General features: G+C 36.5%; 1 protein-coding gene across 1 annotated transcript in view; it reads right to left on the reverse strand.

Annotated features, from left to right (window-relative positions):
* TBCD (tubulin folding cofactor D) overlaps positions 1-24,805 on the reverse strand; it is a 126,862-nt gene that overhangs the window by 13,142 nt on the left and 88,915 nt on the right. Inside the window, exons 25-35 of the mRNA XM_084298331.1 lie at positions 23,425-23,487; positions 22,934-23,010; positions 21,149-21,230; positions 18,114-18,232; positions 17,616-17,707; positions 16,557-16,697; positions 12,648-12,731; positions 11,108-11,266; positions 9,640-9,778; positions 2,837-2,958; positions 1,743-1,820 (exon numbers count right to left, since the gene is read on the reverse strand). Of these exons, the coding sequence (XP_084154457.1) occupies positions 1,743-1,820; positions 2,837-2,958; positions 9,640-9,778; positions 11,108-11,266; positions 12,648-12,731; positions 16,557-16,697; positions 17,616-17,707; positions 18,114-18,232; positions 21,149-21,230; positions 22,934-23,010; positions 23,425-23,487 (1,156 nt within the window). The remainder of the gene's footprint in view (positions 1-1,742; positions 1,821-2,836; positions 2,959-9,639; positions 9,779-11,107; positions 11,267-12,647; positions 12,732-16,556; positions 16,698-17,615; positions 17,708-18,113; positions 18,233-21,148; positions 21,231-22,933; positions 23,011-23,424; positions 23,488-24,805) is intronic.

A 24,805-nucleotide genomic window follows, 5' to 3' on the forward strand; every position in this document is an offset into this window, starting at 1 on the left:
CAAAGAGAATTAGGTGTCAGCCAACAGTTCAGGCAGGCCTTAGAGCCAGGATCCATCCCTTAACCATAGCCAAATGCCATATGCCTAAGTAAGAAAATGCAGACGTTCCACTGAAGACAATTTTGGGCTCACCCAGCTAAATAACGTACCACAGAGCTGATCTGCACGCAGGCTCTTAGAGCACAGCAAAACCCAGGCACGCTTGGCTCTCAGCAGAGTACACACAGAGCACGATTACACCCTCTCAACCACAAGGTAACCTAGATATTAGCAAAAACTGCCAGATGCAAGAACTAAATTCTCTTTCTTACTGTCTTACTGTCTCCAAATTTTCTAGAGTCGGCCTTCCAGAGCTTCAGTATGATAATTAGTTCCTCCACTTTCTACCCTTCATTACAGTATTTCATTCCCTTTCCATTAGAATGATCCACTGGGCTGTGGCAAATAATTTTTTACTTTTTTTTTTTTTGTTGGTTTCATCATCAAACTGGAATCAAATTCATTTGGATCAACTTCAAAACCACCCCCTGCTCCCCATAATCCCCCTGGATTTTATTTCAGACCTTTTTAATAAAGCATTACAATGGCACCACAGGACTGAATTTGAGTCTCGCTTACACAGCAAATGGCTATGCAATAATCCTACCACACGCTTTCTGTTTAGTGACCCATGTGGGAGACAGACATTACCTGCGATTTATACCCATAACCTATCGACTTACTCAGTGGGGAAGACTGGAGCTGACGTGTTCCAGATCACTGCCATGATTACCAAACCAAAAAGAAATGCTCGTTCTCTTTTTGATGAATTTTAAATTGTTATTGAAAAATGGACTGCTTTATTAAAAAGGGGATTAATTGTCTAAATACACACTTGAAAACAAAAGTAGATTCAACTAAAACTTTTGGAATGATAAAATCTTTTCAAATGTATCTGTTGTGAGTAATTCTTGAATCAACAGATTCCAAATCCAGTATACATGCTGGTAGGATACACATTGTATAGTACTGCAAATATCTGTAGCTGTGCCAAGATGCTTATGAGAGCTTGTAGAATAGATTTTAATATTACTGAAATTAAAATCATTCTCTTTTGAAACATCTGCAAAAAAAACATGATTTCACACTGGAGTACCTTATTCATATTTATCCATTCCTAATCTAAATAGTTTCCAGAAGACAGAACTTGGTGTGGAAAAGCTGGGACATGCCTTTTTGATTATTCTTATGAGAATCTTAATTAACTTCTTTGGAGATATTCACATTAACAAAAGCAGTAGGATTTTGGAAGCAATAGCTTGTAGGCATGTTATTTTGCAGCACCATAACATGATATTGCCATTGCTAAAGGCTCACAGTACAATGAAGAATATACTCCAACAAGCACATATTTAGGAAGCTGGTGAAGGAAAGAAGCTAAATGGATCTGATACTGGCCCAAGTCTGCCAGGTGAAACAGACAAATTGAATTTGATTAATTTACTGGTCATTAAACAGTGAACCAGTAACTAACTTCTACACTGATTTGAAAGTCACAGATTTCATCAAGACCTTTTCAAGGCTATCTGGTCCAAAATTTATCTCAACTGTCATACTTCGGGAAAATATAAGTATTTTATCCATATACACAAACGCTTAGACCTCCATGCACTCACATCTACAGCAGCATTCAGCAGCAGTCAGCCTAAGATTTAAGAGGCCTGTTGCACAGTGAAAAATAAAAAAGACTTTCAGCAACTTACTTCCCTTGCATGGTAAATATATCGAAACAGCCGTTTGCCAGCATTTGGTCCAGCATTGTCAGGAGAGGTACAGACACCCTGATGAAAGAAAAACAATTTAACAATGTAAATAAACTTCTTGGCATACACATATACACTATTTTTAATTAGAAGCAAAGAAAGAAACTTCCTATCTACCTACATACATTTAAATTAGAACTCTAATTTACACAGAAGAGGGTTGCTCAGTAACTTCTGTATGTTGGCTAAATCATCCTCCTTGGCTGAGAAGGGGCCGTTCTGTTGCAGCCAAAAGGAAAAAAAAAAAAAAACAAAAAAAAAAACTAATTAACAACATGCTTGGTTTAAACTTGCAGGGTACTGAAAACAAAATTAAAAGTAGAACATAATTTTTTTGTCTAGTATCTAAACAACATAGTCCACAACATGTAACAAAAGTTACAAGACCTTCTCAGTGCAGGTAACTACCAAATGAACCAACACGCAGTGTGTCAGGTGGGAAAAAAAATCTATAGTCATGTTTTCCATTCCAACAGCTGAGAAAAGAAACAAAATAAAGTAAAATCTAAAGTTCTGTTAACAGTTGTGGGTTTTTCTTCTACGGAATATTTTCTGTTATATGTGTTTGGTAGGTAAGGCTTAGAGAAATAAATTTCATTACGGAGAACGAGTTACCTTTAAGGAATAATCCTCACATGAGAATTACACTTCAAGTATTCATGAAAAATCACTACTTAAGTAAAACACAGACAGGACTTACACTGAAAAGTGTGTAGCAATATACCATCCCCAATACCGCATCATATAAAAAATTGATGTTTATCACGTTGTGCCCCAGATTACACTACAGTAAACACAAAATATTCTAGCATCAGTCCTTTGCTACAAACTTTACCAAAGGTATGCCACACCGAATAACTATATTCAAACAAATTCACATGGTTCAGGCATGTTTCATTTAGGCACAGTGAAAAAGATGTTCTATGCATACAATTTTTATTAAGAAAAGAAAAAATAAAATATTGGTAAGACAAGCGTCAAGAATGTCTTCCTCAAAGAATGATTAAAAACAAATCAATTAAAACAAACTTTACCGGTCATTCCGCAGGTTGTCCTCAAAGACCTTGAGTAATGTTTCACAAAAACTCTCCATTTCACTGGAATCATTCTGGATTTTCTTCATGTACTCGAAAAGGCTCTGGGCAGAGTACCTGAGCTACAACAGAAGAAACCTCAAATATGAAGGCTTAGGCAATAAACCCCGCTGCAATACACAAAAACATAGACTCCACAGAATTACTCTTATCCCTTACTACCTGAGGTGTACACCTGCACTGCTGGAAGACTCTTCCAACAGCGGCTGAGTGTATAAATTCAGTATCAACATTTGACAGGAAGATGGCTATTTTACTTTCATTAATCCTTGCTTAAGGTGGGTTTTTTAAATCCTTTTTAAGGTCTGCCATTGTAGCAAAAAAGACCACATTAAAGATTCATTATTTTCTGTCTCTCAAAATAAAACATCCCTAAACCACTACGATTATCCTACTTTACTTTAAATAATAATATTGTTATGGCTCTTAAAGAGCATACAAGAAGTTCAAGAGGTAATATTTATTAAACAGGCTGATGTAATGCAGCAAGCTCTTGGGCACATGGTGTTTTCCACCAGGCCACACAAACCATCAGTAAACTCCAGTTAAAAATTAAAAACACCTCAGAAATAATGACTCCTGGTTTAACTTCACTATGCTAATCAGCTAGTTTAGAAAAACAGCAGGAGGAGGTTTCAGTGCTTATGTTTAAGGTTCAGCTGGAAGCAGTCCATTTAGGTCAGACCAGCTGTTAAATATCACGGGCTACAGCCTTCACTCAATGACTGCTCTGCTGTTGTGGGCCCAGCTTGCTTTCAAGCAACCACAGTGCATGCAGGGGCCAGGCCAGCTCCTTCTCTTCCACCTGGCCGGGGAGCAGGCCCAGCCTGTAGGCCGCACAGCTCAGCCATGGCCGTGCTACCAGGGAGCCCAGTCTGCAGGCCCAGAAGTCACCGATGAAGAGAGGTGGTACCCTCCTGTCACTCAAAACCTTTTTGGGTACTTCAAATACCCCAGCAACCAAACAGCTTGGCCATACCTGTGGTGTCAGGGAGCAAGCCCCATCTGGCAGCCCCATAGCTTGGCTATGGCCCCAGCAGTGAGCAGGACACTCTCAAGGGCTGCCACAGGCGGTACGAAAGCCTCTACTAACACTGTGATTTTCCACTCCTGAGACAGTTAGGAATTTAGTTTCCAGACTTGTATTTTAATACATTGACCTCCCTTGAGGTTTATGGCTAAAAGGAGAGGTTTCAGGATTTTGGTTTGGTTGCTGGGGGTTTTGAGGCACCCAAAAAGGTTTCCAGTGATAGGAGGGCACCACCTCTCTTCATCAGTGACTTCTGGGCCTTCACTTTGGTATACAGCAATTGTTTTGTCTATCCTATTCATCCAACGTCCTCAAAGAAACTACCTCAAAGGAAGGTTGTACCAGCACAAATGAAAAGGGCAAGCAGATCTACACATAGGCTGTGCAAAACCAAGACACAGTAGCAGGATGATCAGAAAAACTGTAAGGAAGGTGGTGTTTATTCATTAGCAGGAAAGTAAACTATATGAAAATATGGGTATATGGGTGTGGACATCAACTGGTTGCTCCACACACTTATAAACAGAACATTTTCCAAATAGGCAGAGCAGACCATACAAACTTCAACACATTTAGCTAACATTTTATCACCACGTTAAATTTGTATTTCCTCCTCAGATAAAGACTTTTTTTTTTTTTTTCCCCTGATAACCTCTCAGGACAGTATCTGAGCCATAATGTTAACTGCTCACACGTACTTGCTGAAAATAGTATTTCCAAAATTTTTCCTCATCTACACAAGAACTCAGAATTCACGCTATATCAAATGTGTGACATCGACCTTACCCTGGGGTGGCCGCACGAGGACCGGGAAAGGAAATTAGGAGGTTAATGGGTTGGAACTCAGACAGCTTTGGATAAGAATTTAAGAGGAAGCCTGAGAATGACCTTGTTCTTATGAAACATAGTAAAAACAGCATTTGTCAAAGCTTGCCTCTGCTGTCATTTAAGCCAATAGTACGTACTTCAGGAATAGGCAAATATCTGAAGGCAGATGGTGTTCAAAGAGACCGTTCATTTGATGATAAAATTCATGTCCTATAGGCTTTGTCTCCTTAACCGGGGGAAAAGTATGATTGAGACACTTAAAAAGTATAGCTGCAGCAAGGGGAGAAGGCAAATACAGCTCTCGATAGGCACACTGTGTATAAGTAAGGTGTCTAAACAAACTTTCATGAAATCATTTCCTGGTCAACTTGTTGCAAAATTGAAGTGCAATACTTCTGAAAAGAGTCTTAAGGCAACAGCTGAGATGGATTTGTCCAAAAGAAAATTAGTTTAGACACCTGGTGAGTAAAGAGAGCATTTGAATCTCAGCTGTCCTTCAGCTACACACCCCGTCCACACACGGGCTCTGATTCTTACTTAGCAGTCCTATCTTGGACAGAGCTGATAAAACAGCCAGCGGGACACAATGGGGAAGGAACAGGCTGCACTGAAGATGTTCTGTAGACTGACATACTCTCCTAATGGTCATCAGTCTTTCTTTTAACCACAGACTTCTAAAAGTCCCTGATATCTTAACAGGTATCTGATACCATAATACAAATACACATCAACTCCAGAATGCAGAGAAAGAAAAAATGCATTTATCAAAAGCAAGGACACGAAGAGGAGGAACAGCAGCCCTGCTAGTTGGGGAATACTTGTCTGCTACTGACCTGGGAACTATCACTACCCCTCTGGAGTCTATGCACGGGAGAAAGTGGACAGTTTTTTCCCATTACAAGGCCTACATCAGGAATGAGATTTTAACATTACATCGATCACTTTCTGGAGCGATCTCACTGAAATCAAAGAATTTTTCAGAAAAGACTGCAGATGCTCAGGGTTCCCTCTCGCTGCCACGGAAAACTCAGAGGAATTGATCTACTCCCCCCTTCATGCCTGGAGCTGGGGGCTGACACTGTGGGTCAAAAAGAATTTAGTGATCTGCACCTAACTCATCACAGATGGAAGTCAAGTGAATAACTACTGGACGAGCTTGAACAAAATCAGCATTTTTATGTACAGATACCTACTAAATGTTCCAGTTTTCATTGAAGCACTGAAACAGAGGAAGACCTACTCAGGGTCAGAACATTCCTGTAACACGTGTGGAAGAAACTAAATTACACTCAATAAATTATACTGGTTTCGGATCATTTCTAATCTTGACAAATTTGCAGCACTGAAGTGGCAGTAGCCTATTCTCCCAGTAACTTGAAAAAAAAACCAACCCTGCATATCATTCAAATTTTAGCACAAATGAAACCATGTCTCCCTCATTCTCCTTGCAGCATTCCTTTTAATTCATCAACTCTTTGGAGAGCAGTAACTCTAAAGTTCAAGTCAGTGATATTTTAAGAAGAGCAGCAATATAATAATTCACACTTTTTTTTTCCATTTAATAAAAGAATGCCAGAAATAATTCTCAAATGTATTTTGCTGGAGAACTGTCATTCAAGAAAACTGCATTTGGAACCTGTTCCTTTAAACCAAAGATACAGTAATTTGCATATAATTAGTCACAGTAACCAGACATTTCAGAACTGTTTGTTCTGATTTTTCACATTATCTACAAATGTCCCAACATTTTCCTTTGTAACAACTAACTCATCTGTTCAAAGCCCAATATTTTGTCCAAGCCATGCACAAAGTCACAAATATAACAGGCAAATAAGTCAGTTTTGAGGGGAAAAAAAAAAAAAAAAGGGACAAAAAAACAAACATAAAATGTATTATCTATTTGGCAAACAGAATATATTGACACCAGTATGAGACAGATGGGCTTTATTTTTTTTGGGGGGTGATTTAACACACATTAATTCATTGGATACCTTTGGAGCTGGCTACTGTAGTTGTTACAGATTTTTGGTGTCTCCTGGTGAAATCCTTGTACTGGATTCCAGTACAAGGACAAAATGTATAAAATTCAAAATAGATTTTTTTAAGGTTTTTAGGATTTTACATAAAAATTCTATAACATTTTTTAAAGTAATTTTCACTCCTTGGTGGGGGGTGGGGAAATCACAGTACGTTTTGTGCTTTAGCAAGATTTTATACGTAATGTAGTTAACAGTCATGAAATTATATCCTGACCCCTGAAACTATAGGGTCTGTGAAGCACAGAAAGAACAGCATTGTTCAGTTCTGATCTTCGTATACTGAGAGGACTTTTTATGCAGCCATAAGAAATATGCACTATTGCAGGCCAGATATATAATTAGAAGATTCTTTTACACAGAGAAAGTGCCCTTTGAACCAAGGCAATGCTGCTGAATGCCAAATCCCAGAGGGAATGACATCTTCCCTTTTTTCAGATTACTTCGAATGCTCGAACTAGAGTTCTTTCAGCAACCACTCTGCCACCACAATGTTTTTGAGATACTCCATTATAGCCCATTTCAGCAAATCTCTCTAAAAAGCAAAATAAAGAACTGTACGTGCTAAATATACTGCTGAGCGATTTTAACTATGGAAGAAAAGCTGCTGACCACTGAATTACAGTAGTCTTTCTCCTGCTAAGACCCTGAGAAGATTTAAAAATAAACCAACATTTGAACTCACATTGTCTTGCAGTATACAAGAAAGCCTAAATTTCTAACTTCTACGTCTATGTGTGTATTTGTGTACATATTTTTTCAGTGAGAAAAGGAAGAAGTTATAAAACATGCACATTACTGCAAAACACATACTCGAATAACCCTTTTCCTTCACTCAACATTTTAAAAGTTTGCTTCTTTCATATGGATTTAATAGGGCCAACTCTTAAAATTTTTCAATTTATGTTTTAAATGAGTCCCTGGATATACAGCAAAGATCACTACTGGCTTTGATGAAATAGTTTCAAACATAAGTCATTACAAAAGACATCAATTCTAAATTATATATCACATTTTAAATACTAAATGTAATTCACCACAAACTGTTTAACCCCAAGTGTAAATACTATACAGTTTGAGCCTCTCTTGCACTTCTATATGGCTTGAAAGAGACTTAGGTCACTTTCTTTCCAAAGTCAAACCCCTTGAGAATATTTTAACAGGAACAAGCCTTTAGTGTTAAAGAAAAATGCAGGGTCACAGAAAGTTAACATTTCAAAATCATATTTTGAAAACGCTACAGAAGGCTTTCCTTAAATATACTGGCAGATGGTAAGAGGCGAAGCAGCTACAAGTAACTGAACTGTTTACACTTTGCAAAACCAAGCACAACCAGAACTAGAAAGAAAGGAAGAGAAAGGGAGAGAAGGAGAGAAAGGAAGAAAGAAAGAAATTAAAATGTTGAATAAGAATTTTCCTTTGACTTTCATTAGTAGTCAGAACGTCTGTCTGTTCCTCCACAACTTTCCTCTCCTTTTATACTTATAAGAATAACTTTGGTTTCAGTGGAGCCTCCTATAATTAACTGTTTGACTAAAAGACGAATTTCATGTGCACATCTGCTATTAAAAATCTGTTAAGAGTTACATTGTCTATCCCCTAATTACTGTCACAAACCAATAAACACGTTTTCAAACTTTTAAAATAGCCGTTGCTATGTAATTAGTTGCCAGTTTAGAAACATGAAAATTTTCAAAATTGGTTTAAATACATGAGACTTGCAGACACCAAATCCTCAGCTACATGAAACCCAAAGGGATATGGAAATCTTTGGATTACAAGTGCAAAACCTATGGCATCAGGCAAAACCTATCATTTGGATGTATTTTTGAATATCATGTGGTAAGATTGAAAAGTGCAAGCCATGGGAGACAAAATGAATGATTACCTCCTTCCTTTTTTGAACAGCAGGAGCTGTTTTGTTCCCTCTCAACAAAAACTTTCCTAACACCTACCACTCTTCTTCCAGCATTCTTAATTACAGACAGCAATCTTATTTAGAAATACTCAAACGCTGTTGGGGTGCTGCCTCATGTTTTAGACCACTATCTTCTCTTACAGGACCACTGCAATTTAAAGATTTTACTGGCAGTCCAAAGTATTCTGTTGCTGTTTTGTATTTCTCTGTAGTGTCCTGCTGAACTGTGTCCTTACACAAATATATTGCTTCTGTGTGTTACATCTTTGGCTACACCAAGTAGCAAAAATGTTAGAAGTCAAGTATCTTGAAACCAAGAACACAGAAACTACCACAAGCTGTAATGGAAGGACAGACAGATACATTAAATATTGGAGTCCTGAAGATTTTGGCAGCTTAACAGACTACCAGAAACAATGATAAGGTGCTGTCCATAGACAGAAGAATGAAATAGAGATTGCAAAGAGCAGAGGGTTCAGACAGACATTTCACGGAATCACAGAATTGTAGGGGTTTGAAGGGACCTCGAAAGATCATTGGGTCCAACCCCCCTGCCAAAGCAGGTTCCCTAGAGCAGGTTGCCCAGGTAGGTGTCCAGACGAGCCTTGAATACCTCCAGAGAAGGAGACTCCACTACCTCCCTGGGCAGCCTGTTCCAGTGCTCTGCCACCCTCACTTTGAAGAAGTTCTTTCTCATGTTTGAATGACAGTTTTTTGTAATGCAACTTTCGGTATCTCTTTGGCATTTTTTAAGAAAACGTATCAAAACAAAAATCAAGAAATTTCTAACCATATTGTAAACACATACTGACAATTACTAATTAAAGTCAGGTATCCTTTAAAAGAAAAAAGAATAATGAGATTTTTAACACAGGAATTTTATTAGAAATGCATTCTCCAAGCAAAGAGAAAAGTCACCCTGCTTTCTTACCGTTGTCTCCGTTAATCCACCAACAGACACTGAGAGACCCAAAAGCACATAGTATTGATATGTCGGTAAACCCAAAAGCTGGGTGATTCGAGGGAAAGCTTCTGATGAGGCGTTCCAGTTTAGAGTTTCTGTCTCTGACCTGGGGAAAGGAAAGAAAATTAAAATGTGTGTGCACTGTCTTTCATCTCCATACAGTCCTAAGATACCTCTCTCATCCTCAAGCAGCATCAGTGAAGAAAGGCTCTGAATTACCTAAAAAAACAAATTAATCATTACTCCAATATATGAGGAAAATACAAAACAATGCTTCACTTTTCTGGCTGTGGCTGAAATTATGTTCAGCTTCTTGTCCAGATTCAGATAAGGGATTTGAACCACAGTTTCCTTTTCAAAAGCACTTTTCTCTACAACAAAAAACAACTAAACGTAATTCACCATTCCATTACCCATTCTCTCCCACCAACAGCTAGTTGACAAGTGATAGAAAGAAAGACTTAGCCCAGGAATGGCTGACACAAACCCACTACAGATCAATCAGTAGCCTACAGACAGACCACTTTTAGAATTGCAGGAGGCTGAGACTGCTAAAACAAACAGAATGGGGATACAGAGTTGGATATTGCTTGTCTCAATCAAGGGTGATAATCACCGTTCACAAGCAAGTTGCTCTCGCTGCTTTTCTCTTGCTTTAACTAGAAATTCTATCTCAGAAAACTACTGTGGAATTGTCATTCTGATCAATCAGTCTTCTCCAGTAGGGAAAAAAATCAGGAAGAGGGACTCCCAATAAATACAAGCTTTCACATTATGAAGAGAAAATGAGATTATGAACTGCACATTTCATAAACAACAGGTTTACGAAAGCCCAACCACCAGCATATCTGTTTTACCAATGGCCTCTCAACTATTTCCTATCAACTACGAGGAAATTCTTTACTGTGAGGGTGGTCAAACACTGGAACAGGCTTCCTGCAGAAACGGTTGATGCCCCATGCCCATCAGTGTTCAAGAGGCATTTGGATAATGCTCTTAGTAATATGCCCTAACTTTTTGTTAGCCCTGAAGTGCTTAGGCAGTTGGACATGATGATGTTTGAAGGTCCCCACCAACTACTCCATTGTTCTATCTACTACAGATATCATCTCTACCATTCACCATGAAATTGGCCAGTGGGTTCAGAAATTACAGAAAGCATAAGCAGCATTACCATATAAGCCCTGTCTCCTTAGGAAATCATTATTTTAACAGGCACCTGTGCTGAAAGTTCTTGACTATTTTATACGTTTACGCATATTCACTGAACGCTTCAATAAAACTCTATGAAACAGCACCGAATGTTCCTCAATAAAATATATAACCATATTACGGATTTGGCACAGAATTTGGATCAGGTTGCTTGTGTTAGGTAAACTTTGTGTATGCATCTTCTTATTTTCACTGTTTTAGGAAACCTTCGTCAATGTATTACCTTGGAAATATCCTCTCTAGCTCTTCTCGATGAGGTATATGTGGAACTGGAGGACGGTCAAAATGTAAAAGAGTAAGGAACACAGATCCTGCATGAGCTCGAAATTTATCAATTTTTTCAGCTGCTTGTTGGGCCAGCCAGCACATAATCTGTTTGCAACTACAAGAAAGAGAACAATTCATCATGTAGTACAAGTGGAACATGTATTTCAATTTTAAATTGTTGCAATTATATCAAAAAATACTCTGATATGAAACTAGTCTGGTTTAACACTTTATAATGAATGCACACATTATTTAAGATATCAACACGGTGATAGAATGTCTAGAGCTTTGTCTTACATATATCAATCAAAAAATGCCATGACTAGTACTACAGGGTTTGATACAACATTTCATCTGAAAAGATACAATAGTGCTTTATGGATTGGATGAACTACTATATTTCAAACGGAAATAGAGCGGGAATCTTGGAAAAACACATTTTCAGTTGTAAAACTGCAGATATACCAGTGTACAAGGTCTATCCCAAAATCACATATATCCCAAATGAGGATTCAACTTTGGCTAGTTACTACCAATACCCAATTTTGCTCACATTCATAATTAAACTCCCAGCAACTATGTTCTTCAGGCCCTTTACAACTTCCAAAAGGACAACTAAGATAGTAAAAACAGCTAGAATCCTTCAGTTACAGCAACATCCAGAACACATAGAACATGTGATCCTTTCTCTTTTGATCCAGCTGGCAGGAATACTCTTCTATGTTGTACATGAATAATCTCTGCAACAGAAGGAAGCCCCTGGACAATGGGCACTGGCTGAGTACCAGATATCTACAGAATCCAGTATTTTCCTTCCAAGTGTCTCAACTGAAGAACTAATAGTCAGTCACTTGTTTTTAGTGGTGTTTTTTTATTTTTATTTTTAAATTAGAAATTGGGTATATATCCAGCTAATCATTGGATATGCTCTATTCACAAACTAACACCTATTGAGAATTATTAAGAAAGTTTTGCTGTAGCTCAAGCTAAACTTAAAAATCAGTAAGTATTCTTTCATTTACTGTTAGAAACACTAAGGAATACTCACAAAATTCAGAATCTGAAGCTCAGTGTAAATTTTGTTTTCCTGTATTTTCTTACTAATAGATGTATAAAGATGACATTCATGAAAACAAACTTATCTCCACATTTTTATCACATTCCAAATTAATGATGCAATCCTCTGGGTAAACAGGTGAATTTGCTTTTTATTTAAGTGAATAATACTGGCAAGCTCCACAAAGGTTGCAAGTATGGTGCAAATCTCACAGATGCACTGTATTTTAAAGGTGAGACTGCCACACGGTTTCTCTCATTCAGGTTAGCATCTCTGAAAAGCAGACACAATATTCTCAGCACCTGTACGAGTGTAAACTTGATGCACTTCTGTCATACTCAATAAAGGAGTAAGTACACAATACATAAGCAATGCTTTCTTGTATGGACTGGAATGTACTTGTACAAGACAAGACACAAAAACAGAACAGGTAGCATACATGTTGGCATTAATTAACTCCGCTTCATTCTGAACCAGCAAAAGCGTCACTTCCATTAAACTTGTCATAGCAGCTTTACGTACCCTGTTGAAACAGAAATACATTAGAGTAGTTACATCAGAACTTATTTAAATAAACACAGCAGCAGTTAAGTTAAGCAGACACAGGCAAAAATTTAAACAGGTAGAAAATATTGAAAGCATTGACCAACGAGAGCAGCAATCATATTTACGGGAGGAAGAGGAGTGCACACAACTGTAAGCACAACCAATCCCCATTCCATAAAGCAAAGCCCTCGTTTGCACTGACAGTACAACAGCCATCCTAGTTTTGCAGGCAAATCCCCTGCCTGACCATCTTGTTTTTCATTCCAGCCAGATATCATCAGGTTTATTCTTTATTTTAAGAAGGTTAAAATTGATAACAATTAGTAATATTTAGTATGCAATCAGACGTTTTTAAAACAAAGTGCTTTGTCTGCTCCAAATAATCTTCTAAAAATGCTAATCCCCCATTTTCACATTGAGATATTTAAGCACTATTAGTGTCATATTCTTCTGATTTTTTAAGCTTAATGCTTCCAATGATAAGAAAAATAGTCATTCTGAATAGCTTAAATACATATGCTAAATAATAATTAGTTCTGTGAAAATGATCAGCTGAGGTAACATTAGGATGTACTTGAAGTGCATCTTCAAGACCAGGACCAATATGTTCATCCTTTCTCAGTAATAATTAAAGTATAAATATATTGAGGTTTATGAAAAGGTACACCTGCCTACTGTGAAATTACATACTCCTGTTTCAAATTTCCAAAGTAAACTGAAGAGTTGTCCATGTAATCTAAAACTGGGTGGGACATTTGTCATAACAACAAAAAAGGGTAAATTACATCATTTTTTCCTAGGTAGCGTAATATAAGTTTGGCAATCTTTCATCAAAGGATGTTTTTCTACCTTTTTCATATAATATCTGACTTTCAGATAGTCTTGTCTAACACCTGTAGACAGATTGGACAAGTCCCAGCAAACAATCTGTCAAAAGAAATGTAAAGTTTGCATATGGAAAGTAAAGTTGGTTAAACTTTCCCACGATTCCCTTAAAGAAAGATAAAAATTACACACCAAAGAAAAGGCCTCTCTGGAGAAATGGCAATTCTCCCCCTATCTTTCCATCTTAGTCAATGGTTTAAAAGAAACATAATGAGAAAACATTCATATCTGAGAGGCCACAGAAGTATTTAGCAGGCAATAGTTTGCTAGGAGAAAAGCTTCCCCTTCCCCCTTTTAATTTACATGTTTTGACTGTTGATTTTGGCTGGCATTGTCAAAGAAGCTTTAAAAGAATCCGGTGCTCAAAGCACATTTGAATTTTAATGGCTGTTGGGAATTTAATTTCCTCAGGATTTCTTTGAAAATTTCCACTTTGTAGAGTTATGTTTTGTTTTGTTTTTAAATTAAGACAAAGACAAAAGGATTAACAATAGGCATGGGGAACTTATCTGAGAGCTGTTACATGTGGAAGTTAACTTGAATAACTAATTATACTTAACCATCGTCTTTCTTATCTACGTTAGTACCTCATCTAATTTTGAAAGCAGAAAGCTTACCTAAACTTTCTGTTTTTCTTCTTAGCTTTCTCTGACTCACCACACCCTATATGCTTGCTCTTACATTTTGTTTCAGCTACCCTTGTGTCACTGTATCCTCTAAGTTAGAGGCCCACTCACCTCCTTCTTGCTTTTAGACAGCTGAGGAAGAAGGTGAGGGAATGCCAAGATACTTCATCCCTTGCGCAAGCTGGAACGACCTGTTCTTGATCCTTACAGTTTGCATCTTTGTTTCCTCTTCTAAATTTGAGAAGTCAAACACACCCACTCTTCTCTGATTTCTTGTCCTGTTATTTCCCTTCTTCCCAAGATTTCTTTTGACTGTCTTTTTACATTGTGGACTCCATTCCCCACACAACCTTGCTGTCATACTACAATTTTAACAATCAGGAATGAAGGCTAAGGTGCAAGGTACATACAAATAAATAACTAAAAGTAAAAATGTAAATAAACAAAAAGTAAATAAATAAAACTACAAGCACACATTAACTCCAGCTGATAAAAGTAACTTATTTTCCCTGTACAATTTTAAAAAACACATCTGTATATAGTATTGTGAAGAACCTAAAGGTTGCTCCAGAACACGCCTGGTTTGCTTGCAGCAGGGAGGAGGGAGCAAATGACTGAGAGGGCTGCGGCCACAGAAAGAAGTGTGCTGAGGAACAAGGCACCCTCCCTCCCCCGCCTGCAAGGTACAACTCACTTCTTGCCCACTATAGCCCTCCCAAATCAGCAATTACCATCACAGTTTGCAACCACCTTCTATGAGATCTGCCAGCTTTGCAATAGCCACAACATTACTAGTTTGGAGCCTTTTCTTTCAGTAGCACTCTATCATTGCTCACCTGGGGAGTCTTAGCTGCAACTTTCAGTAGAGTAACCTTAAATATTTATATTTTTAAAATTAAATTAAATGGAAATTATGTTTCACGTTTGTGTACTACTGTTGTAAAAACACCCTTTGCAGAAGAGGATAGTAGCTGTAAAATTTTTCTAAAGCATTTCATACACTCTGCCAGGCCAGGATTGAAACTAAACACCAAAGCCCTTTAATGTGACTCAGCACTGTTAGACAACAACTTCTTCAATAAACTGGAAAATAAGGAAATCTTCTCAACCAACAAAGTAATTTCATACCACTACTTTTCATGTACTTCCTTTTCCTGCAAGGATGCAATAAAAGCATACATGGACACTGGATCTGAAGAATCAACAGGTGGTTAATTTACAGTCCTGAATATGCACCCCTGTACCCTGAGGTGCCTCATTGAGTTGGCACACAGGAAAGAATTTTGGCAATAGCTTTAATCTGGCTAACTTAGGCTGCAGTCAAAATGTGGTGGTTGCATTTCAGTGTCCAAGGAGCCTGAGTTCACAGTAAGGTAGCATTACATGGCAGGCTGTTCCACTACATCTCCATAGCTGCTATTGCTCACGCAAACTGCACTGATGCTATTTGAGTTATGCTTTCCTGTGTTGCAGACATCTGACTCGAGTTTTGTAGACAGATTAGAAACCACCACTCGCATGCAAAGCTTGCCTGTGGTGTATTTAGCGTTTACTCAGATAAAGAAATGGAATAGTGGGGAAACAGACAGCATCTATCAAATGCATAGTACCATGCCATTACTATACGATAAAAAAGTGTACTTTAAAAATACAGTAAAAATACAACTGCCACAATCTTATACCTCTTACTGTAAACTTCACAACAGTAGACATTTAGAAATCATAACAAAGTTATGATTTAATTATTTCTGAAACCGAAGAGCTGCATTCATTGAAACTTTAAACTTACAAAAGAGTCAACACCACGGCACTTTAAATTTATTTCTATTTTTTAAAATCTTGGTCACTAACCTTGAAAATTTGTCACTCACAAGTTATGCAACTGCTCCCTCTCCTGGCAAAAAAAATCCCATGAACGTACAATAGAAGAGCTCAATAACTGAGCACCAATATATTATTTTAAAGAAACTAGAAAAGTTGTTTTAAATCACTGTTTTTTTCCAACTAAATACATTTCTATTATTCAAGAATATCATCCACAAAATAAGAGCAAGGCAAAACTTCAGTTTCATGTCTTATTCATTTCTGAAGCAGGGGTCAAAAAATTCTGGTCAGCCTTTCTTTTCACCTTCCATATCTCTTACCCCAGTGTATTTCTACCTATACCCAATTCTTGACAAGATTGGAGTGCTTATTTTTAACAGGTTTCCAAAAGACATATATATATTTTTTTTTAACTAGGCATCAAACACGACAGCTAAGTTGAAGTCCCCAATTGCAAGGCATCTTACCATCCTCCAACATCTCCTCGGCTGTCTGTGGTGTAGTCAGTCACACCATTAAGTAGCGTAGCATAAATCTGAGTAACATTGTCTTTGCAGACATATTCTTCCTGAGATCCTTCTCCCTTTACACCTACTGTTTGGCAAACCCTTTAAAAAGAGAAAATGAAATGAAAAAATAAACACTACAACACTAGCAAGGGGAAAACATTAAGATCATAGCTTTGTCCTGTTGCTTAATAAACTTCCCTGGACAGACAGTATTCTAAGCACCTTTTTTGTTTGTTTGTAGCTAGTATTACACAGTATGCAGAATATTTCTGAGTCTACAGCGTTCTATTTGAGGATTTCTTATCAGTGTTCAGGTTTAAAAACAAAGAAAAATAAGGCCGAAAACTCAACAGATAAGCAGACTGTTTGCGTGTCTATAATACTACGAAAAGAAGCATGTTCATTGTGCCTGTCAGTTTCTAAATTCTTATTACATTGAAGTAAACAAGAGCAAATATTAATATTACATTAATATTACGTGCACTGAATTCAACATTACCAATTCTTTTCACCAAAGGCATGGGTAACATAGGAAAGAGATTTTTTTCTTCACTGTAACAGTTTAAAAATGTACATGCTATAAAACTATTAACATTAACTACAGTGTGGCATGACAATACTAAAAATATGTCTTAAGATAAAAAGTACAACTTCTTTAAAAATATTCAATTTTTTTATTGAGTGGAAAAAAAAGCATTCTTCCTTCTCACTAAAGCTCACCAAATTGCTGCCCATGAAAAAGGTGAACTTTGCAATATATTCTAGTATTCGGCTAATTGACTTAAAATGAAAAAAACATCAGAGTCTGTACTCCATCATTAGATTTGTGATAATCCTCTGAACCAAAGATATATTGAACAATGGAGAGGCACATAGTTCCCCACTGAAAATGAGTACGTCATAGTGTAACTGATCTCAAGAACTATGGTGTGAGCTTGCATCAGAAAGCAGAATGAAAAGTAGAAAACATCTAGAGAAATAATTAAAAGTAGATAAAAATAAAAATGACAAACATACTTTGCAATTGCTATTAGGGCATCTCTTCTGGATTGTGCAAAGCTCACATCTTCAGGGGAAATTATGGTAGCTTTTTTTAAACCTTCTAAAACCTGAAAAAAAAATGAGATACTTAAAACCATTATATTATTTATGATAAATGGCCTACACTTAGAGGCAGATTATATATGAGAGAATCAAGCACACAACATTATTTGGTTTCTCACCATGACCTGTCAATATGCCTCAGTTTTCCCTTTAGACAAGTGTTCCATTGCAAAGGGATAATTCAGCCTCTGATTTTACCATTAACACTACTGAAGCAGGACTAAACTTTAATTACTAGAATCTACGACAAGCTAAACTCATGGTTTTCTGGAGTTACTGTATATTACAATCCTCAAAACTCTTTAACAAAGACCTTTAATTATGATCATTATTATTTATTTGATTACGATCATAGGTTTCATTTGAAATACATTGTGCCCTCTTGTCATGAAAACGACCACATTCTCTCACCTGTTGGAGCCTGCCCTTTAGCAGAAATCTTGGAAGAGCCCCAAGAGCCAGTGAAAAGCCACAACGAATCATTTCCTCAGTATTTTGTAGTCCTGAAATGTACCGTGTCACCAGCTCATCTACAAAAAATACAATTGCAAAGTGAAAAGCGACTACCACATCATTATCATTAGATATTTTACTAACCAAAAAAAAAAAACAAAAACACAGAAGCTAGAAAATTTTATACTTCATTTAACTAAAATACAGAATATCTTAAATTTCCTACAGAAAAACAAATAAATAAAAAATTAAGACATTCACTGTTTCATGAAGAAATTCTTATTTTTATTTGTCACTTTCTAAATATGAAGTCCAATATTTAAGCACACTATCCCTAGTCATTCAAAGAAAAACAAAATCCTCCATTTAAAAAATTTATTTTTTTAAAATCCAAAAAATAAGCCTAACTATGAATTTCAGTGTAAAATCAGAGGAACAGGTTGTATTATGTTTACAGGTCATCGTTTTTCATAATCAGACAAACACTATTAGGAAATTTTTGTCCGGGATGGATTTGTCAAGGTCAGTTACTCAACTGTTCTCCCAAAAAAAGTCTTTCTTGAACTGAGGATTTAAAAACATACATACAGATCATACTAAGCAATGAGATAAATTCATGTTACTTTATATAGAGAAACAAAAGAAAAAAAAGTTGGACTTTTTACAGGAGAAGTCTCAAGAAGTGACCGCTTGGAAGCAGGAGATGCTATTCTCAGGGTCTTTGAATTGCTACGTGATGAAATAGGGACAATGGCTCTGCAAACACTAGCGCAGAGGAAAGGAATGAAAATAAACCGAACTATGTATGGGAAAAGAATGCTCAACAAAGAAGTGGTATGAAGATGATAATGAGGATGAAGAAAAAAAAATCTCTATATTTCGACTGTAGTCTTCATCACTGACTTAACAGACAATACTTCCTTTACATGATTTCGCAGCTACTATATTAAACTCTTCTGTGAAACACAAAGGAAAGCAAGACAGTTCAGAAAAAAAATCTAAGAACAACCAAGACTGCTGCAGAGGACACAATTCTGATGGAAAAAGGAGAAAGGTGGTCTTAATCGCTTTATTGAATACGTACTTTTTTATCCTCAAAAGGGAAAAAATAAAAAGAATCAGAAATCCCATGAAGATTACATAATTCTGCCATTGCTTACTGTCATCTAAGATTTAAATGATTGAGCAATGTTTGCTAGAGGAAGAAAGATTAGTTACCATAAGAAACTACCCTTTAGTCATAACTCATGACTTTTTTTTTTTTTTAATCCCTACGCAATTGACAGGCCTTAACTAGTTCCTCACATCAGGAAACCAGTTCCCTGTCCAGAGGTTAGCAATACCTTCATATAAGCACATCTATTATTTAAAAACTTCCAAACCACTGGAGTGTAAGAGTCTTGAGGCCACAGGAAGACGCAATGCTTGCTTGGACTGCAAGATGATCTTAGACAGTAAGACTACTACTGTTGTCTCTTTAATTGATGTAACTTTAGGACTGATATTTTAGGAAAAATGTCAGAAAATTAAGAGACGGTGAAAAATTAAAAATTTTCTTCCGTTTACAAATCTGACTTCAATTATGTCCCTAGACTATCATGGCTATATGGCTAGTTTGATTCTTCCAGGCGCACAGTAGATGAAAAGCTAACACAGAAAAAAATGAAGTTTAACAGGCATCCAACAGTATAGCATCAAAACAGATGTAGCCATCTATTGCATGTTCTTCCTCTCTCCCTCTTGATTTTGAAATCTGTCTGTGTTTTCTGCTCCACTTTTACAGAAGCTTGAAACTTCATACTTACGTAAAAATGTGTTACATTAACATTTCAATTTATTTTTAGCCTTCTTTGACGCAGCATTGTCTCCTCCTGCCCAAAGTGTTATGTTTTTTACAAACATTACTTTTTCATGATTTTTTAAAAAAATCTCCTTCTGTACCACATTATACCTGTTAGTGCTGCTAACAAAATAAATTTAAAAAAACAACAAGCAGGCACCAAACCTGCATAAAGGAAAGTTGTTTTTTTCTCTAAACAAGAACACAGAGATTTAACAACATATAAAGATTTAAAAATCAAGATAGGTTGCTTTCATATATCAGCCATAACTTCTTTAGGGCATGTATTGCACGTTACTCTGTATGTGATAGGTATCTAGCTCGTTCTTAGTACTACCATAATGGAAGTAAATAAAAAGGTATTCCGTTACCTGGCTTAGGCATGATACATGACTTAGGAATGGCAAAAAAAAAAAAAAATAAACCATTGTTTGGTAAAGTATATATAATTTCACTGTAATACTTAAAAACACAAGAACGTAAGTGCTGTTATTCTTAAAACTAATATATATAATCCAGTGATCTGTCTCTAATGGGCACAATACAATTTGATACTTGAAAGAAAGCAAGGTGCATGAAAACCAGAATGAAAAACGTGTCAATTCATATGCCCATAAAAAGTTTAAGCCTACTACTGTACTACTTAGCCAAATCCTAATCCCATCCTTCACGTGCACAGTTAGAAGAACTGGGTGTCTTTGTGAGCCTTCTCTTCTTAGCTCTGCCCTGACGCAGGTGCAGCACCCAGCACTCGGCCTTGCTGGACGTCATTAGGTTCACATAGGCTCACTTCTCAAGCTTGTCCAGGTCCCTTGGGATGGCATCCCTTCCTTCTGTGTATCAACTGCACCACTCAGCTTGGTGTCATCTGCAAACTTGCTGAGGGTGCACTTGATCCCATCCATTGTCTATGTTCTCTGTTTCACAGCAGGAAATAGAAAAGCACTCATGTTCACCTCCAGTCTAAAACAAGCAAAACCCTGAGGCATCTTCTAGACATTCAGTTGGTTTTATCATTCTTTCCTGAAGCATTTGAAGGTCCTTTAAAATTACCGATGCTCTCCCCACCCCCATTTCATCCAATACCTCCAAAGTGCAAGTTAGGTCCAGCCCAGTTTTTTCTACCTCTGCTGTAAATATGAATCATTATTACCCTGTAGAGCTGGATCAGCTTCTCCCTTTTCATTGATGTAATACTCATTACACAACGCAGCCAGTGCAGAGACTGCAGATTCCTGTAACAAAGGCAAAATTGTGAACTTAATGCATTTACTATATTAACATACTTTATGATAACTGTGCTTAGAGTTAAAAGGTTAAGAAGAAAGAGAGTAGATGAAAAAAAAAATTATTCCCTTCAGCTACTGCCATTTACTTTGCCATTTTACATATTAATAGCAATGATACTTATTAATATCCATATTCTTGGAATACAAGAAATCTTCAATGATATACACAGGAGTCCTCTATAGCTTCTTAATTCTGTTCTCAAAGACACCTCAGACTCATTCTCTATGTAAAATCAAGGACTTGAAAGAGAAACAGCATTCATCTAAATAATATTTCAACTACCACAGACATTATACCAGCAAAATACAGAGAATTGTCTAATTACTGTAGATCCCTCACTTTCTAAAGAGAACAGTTTTCACCTTAAAGGCATGAAGTTATATTACAAGAGTGTACTTTATGTTAGAAAAAAAGATGACTTTTCAATGTCTCACGCACTGCCTTTAAAATTGTTTATCTCTAAAATATATATTGAAATAACTGAGAATTGACATTCACTGAACACACTTTGATTAATGTTAATTAATGTTAACCAAACACGTCAAAATTCTCTACAGTCTACAATGAATTTTCCTAAGCAAGATTTAGAAGTTCCAGTTATAAGACATACAATTCTTTGAACAAATTGCAAATACCAAAAGAATAGTCCAAGAATTCAAATTTAATCTTTTAATTTTTTTCAGTGATTTGGATACATTCTAATGTACTCTATCTTCTGAGGAAGCTTTTAAAAATGAGCTACCAAATACCTGCAATGACGTTTTATCTTATTTTAAGAAATTAACAAAATGAACAAATCATGCTATATTCTAATAGTCTCTGTGACAGCTATAAACTCTAACAGGGCAGATTAAAGTTATCTTTTTAATTTAGAAGAACCTTTTAAGAGTGCTTACATAGTAAACATACATGTTATTACTCAAGAAAATTAAGGCAAATAACTGGAGTTGTTAAGACCATGTACATAAACAAGCATGAAATATATCCATCAATGGATTTAAAATTTAGAATTAGAGTAGCTCAAGAGCATATTAAAAGGATTTGTTCAATGGAAAATTTAGGCACACTGTCCCAAGTAACTTGTTGATTCACACAGATTTTCCCACTGTAACACTCCCTCGGTATATCAGGCCTGAGGGCACTATCCAGAGATGCTTTTTTCTTCTCACAAAAGTTCTCTGAAACCATTCAGAAGTACTACAATCAACATATCTTACACGTATTACAGACACGCATATTTCAGTAGATTTCTTTAATGTTATAGACAGTGGCTAAAATAGACACTTGATCCATGGTATACATTTTGAGAAAGGAAGTCTAAGATTTAAAAACTTCATATTTATATAAAAATGGCATTGGGCAGCCTAACAACCACATGAATTATAATTGTAGCAATATACAAGACAAACCAAAATTATACAAAATTATTCTATATAAAGTAGAAGAAAAATACCGTATCAATGTAATCATATGGCAGACAGCAAGCAGCTTCAAGCAACCATCAGTGACTCCTCACTGCCAGCCCATTATCAATGCCAGTGACCGTCAATTTGTTTAAACATGCACACAAGAACAACCTTTGTGGTAAATATTCAAGCATTAAACAAAAAGCCCCCTTTGAATTTTAGAGAAGGAAGAACTACTGTACCTTTATATGCTGTCGAGCAGTGCTTGAAACAAGAGGGAGACTTCTTAGACTGTCATTTATTAACCACTGCCAGCCGCCTGAAACAGTAAGGAATATACAGTGTTATCTTTCTTCCTTTCTAAACTTCAACATTTTCTCTCCTATTCTGCAAAGACCAGCAATTATACTTATTTACTTATTTCCTTGGTTTTCCAAAATAAACAAGGTTGTAACTCTTAGCCAGTACAGCTACTCTGGTTTGTTTTACAAACTACACAGTGCAAACATTGATTCTGGTCATACTGAAAACAATAGGAAAAAAAATTGCAAACAAATCTACTAACATTACCATTGGTTGCAGTATTTGTGTATCTTTTTGAAATTTTGATATTTGTTAGGCCACCCAACTTTGCTGATCCTCATTGCTCCTTTGAAAAACACAGTTCACTGATGTATTATAGCTTGATGAATAACTACTGAGACAAGGAAAGGTTATTTAAAATACCACATACCAATTATTGGATCTCCTCTAAATGGCATTTTTGATAGTGACAACTTTTCAATTAAAGTGCAGACTGTAAGAAAATAAATTTGACAAACAGATAAATACAAAGAAAATGACAAGTTCCAGCTACTTTGAAGATACAGGCACATAGAGTTACATACGCAGTAATATTAAATTGAAGAAAATTTGCAAAGAGAAGTCCAAGATATGTGAAAGAAGAAACTGAAAAGAAATCATACTGGAGATTCTTACATACAAAATAGCTACCATGCAGCAATTGCTCTTTGACATGAGCTAGTACCATCACTAATGCAAAGGCAGTGCTTGCTGGTATGGATTCTTTCCCCTCAGCCATTTCAGGTACCCATTGGTCAGCCTTGTGTTCCTATACCAGTTTGTAAATGGCAATGTCTTACTAACTACAATACTACAAATTGGACAGTTTTAATACTACAACCACTAAAAACAAACAAACAACAAAAAAAAAAATAAAAGAAAAAAGACACACAAAGATCATTATAAAATGTGAACGTTTTTCCTACTTAGCAGCATTTTTAAACCTTCACAGAGTGAAGCAGTGATCTGTTTACTACACAGAGCTAGGAGCTACCTAACTGAATGGAGCTTTCTTTCCTTTGATATTCAGAATACGAGAAAAGGATGTAATAACTAACATCGCTTTATTATTTCATATCTGTAAACTTAAATGAGTTCTGAACTTATAAAAAACATTTAAAGAATAGTATTTTTTTGTGTGTGTGTTTCAAAGATATTTGGGGGAACAGAGATTAACACAGAAAATATTGCAAACTGTTATGCAGCAGATCAACAGTAATGCTCAAATGAGAACTCAGTGCTCAGCACACTATCACTCACCTCCTGGTGATCAGTTAAAATATAACACGCATCAGTATAGAATCTGACTGCTTTAGGGTTGGTGGAGAAGACAGAACAAGCTACTATATAATGCCACCTTCTTGTTTTGCTTTCCTCCCACAGCTTTATCTTTGAATCTTACTCCAGGCTCTGTACACTGTTCACCACCATCTTCATTTATAACCAACTTACTGGGCTCCAAACCTACTCTCCAATTCAGTCCTCACTATGGTAATGTCTCACAGACTCCCCATGCTCCGACTCCATTCAATATTGCATGTCAGCTTCTTTGTTCTGATATTTATTCACAGACAGATTAAGTACAACGTGACTAAACCCAAGTCTCTTAGGGTTCCTCTTCAGTTCTCTGTGCTTCTTTTATGCTCTATTGTGGTTGAGACCATCATCTTCATTAGACATGCATGCAATTTGTGGAACATTTTCAATTCTTCCCTTATTCCACCTACACGGCTGTATCATGCCAAAACACTGCCATTTTTACTTCTCAAATA

Source organism: Netta rufina, assembly GCF_964035555.1.
Source record: "Netta rufina genome assembly, chromosome: 19".
NCBI lineage: Eukaryota > Metazoa > Chordata > Aves > Anseriformes > Anatidae > Netta > Netta rufina.